Below are 1,699 nucleotides of genomic sequence, written 5' to 3'. Positions count from 1 at the left end.
TGGCTGTTTCATTTTCGCAAATAAGTGTTTAATGAATAAGGACGTTTACGTTGTTTCTCTCTCAGCTGGATACGCGACACAAAGTCTTGTTCCCAATATGGAATGTATTGTGACTCGCATGACTACTCAAACTGCCTGATCTAAATGGGACTTAATTTTGAAAGTTTCTTTCTGGTATCCCGTTGTTCTTTTCTTTTTACACAATTATCTTACTGAGAACGCGTTTGTAAACGGCGGTGCGTTGGAGAGATTTTGCTAGATGCTTGTCATAACTGGTATAAATCCAAAGGGTGTTTCAATTCTCTTGAAGTTCCTGTCCTAACCAGCCCAACAACTCCATATCTGAAAAGCTGAGTCAACTTCTTCTACGTCCCATTCCCAGCGAAACACATTCAAGCTAAAAAGGAGCTACTGGCATTTGACTTATCGGAACAAATAGGCAAGGAAGGAGCGGCTTGAGAATGAAAGTTATCAAAGGGAAAATGTCTTTTAGGGGACAAATGAAGAAAAGAAAATTTTCATGCCCAGATGAAGTCTTTTCCAGCTCGGAGGACACTACTCCGAAGGCGGAAACCGAACCCAGAACTAGAAAAGTCTCGGCAGGCGAAGAGCTGACACAAGCCATAGTGAAAAGTCGGCGAAATCAGGTGGAAGCGGAGACTGTTAGAAGAAGATATCAAACCATGCCGATTTTTTCGACAGCGGAAGAAGGCCTAAGACCACCGAGAGCGGTTTCATTCTGTCCGGAAATTTTACTTCTTTCGGCTGTGATGGAAAACAACACTGAGGAACTGATTAAGATACTGCGAGAAGGAAATGTGAACGTAAATCAAGCAAACTCGATCGGAAGGCTACCAATTCACGAAGCAGCTTCGGAGGGTTTTGTCGAATGCACGCAGATTTTGATCGAAAATGGCGCGAATTTAACTCTGGAGTGCTCCGAAGGTTTGACGCCGCTAGAAGCCGCTGTTATTAGCGGGAACTTTGAATGTGCGGAACTTTTAATCAGAAGTGGAGCACCGATTGACAAAATCAAAGACGGATTCGTTGATCCAGTTCTTAAAGAAAAGATCCAGGAGGAAGAATGTAACAGAAATGAAAAGTAAGAAACTAAGAAAAATTACGCCGATGACAATGCTAAAATTCGCGGATTTGTCATAGCAAGAGAGGAAGACAGTAGGATATCAGAAAACGCTTACGGGTGTATTAACAATTATTTTTTCACTTCCAAGATTGTTAAAAAATAATTAATTCAGACTGAAAGCCATGCTTAAGGTGTGAAAAATGATGATAGCAAGAAAGGTCCGCGATAACACTTTGCATTAGTTATAGAGTCCATATATTAAAATGGTCCCACTACATGTCAGCATTCCATTAAAATGGTTCATAATGTTGTTTACGAATAGAGCACCAAAACAGCGCCACGGGAAGTACGAACCTTTTGGAGTACAGAGGCTACTCATGCAAAACAAATGATAAGATCTATTTCGGCATGCTTGCAGATTTTGGCAAACTTTGACGACTGAACGCGTTTTAAAAGTTAGGATTAGCGAAAGAGGCGGCTCATTCAATGAATTCCGTACACGTCCAAAAACTTACAATCATGACAAATTCTATACAAGATTAATTTTCACTGAACGTAACTCCGAAAGGGAAAGGAACAGATTGTCACAAGAAAGAATTAAGTGAGTGGAGGGGG

At 40.9% G+C, this 1,699-nt stretch overlaps 1 protein-coding gene across 1 annotated transcript; it reads left to right on the top strand.

The window, feature by feature from the left end:
* Positions 1 to 209: 209 nt before the first annotated feature.
* On the top strand, positions 210 to 1,471 carry LOC140952725 (uncharacterized). The gene has a single exon (XM_073402165.1). It carries the CDS (start codon positions 462 to 464, stop codon positions 1,104 to 1,106), a length of 645 nt encoding a protein of 214 aa, XP_073258266.1. The 5' UTR covers positions 210 to 461; the 3' UTR covers positions 1,107 to 1,471.
* Positions 1,472 to 1,699: the final 228 nt, after the last annotated feature.

Source organism: Porites lutea, chromosome 11 (assembly GCF_958299795.1).
Source record: "Porites lutea chromosome 11, jaPorLute2.1, whole genome shotgun sequence".
Taxonomy (NCBI): Eukaryota; Metazoa; Cnidaria; class Anthozoa; order Scleractinia; family Poritidae; genus Porites; species Porites lutea.
This window is presented reverse-complemented; position numbering and strand designations above follow the sequence as displayed.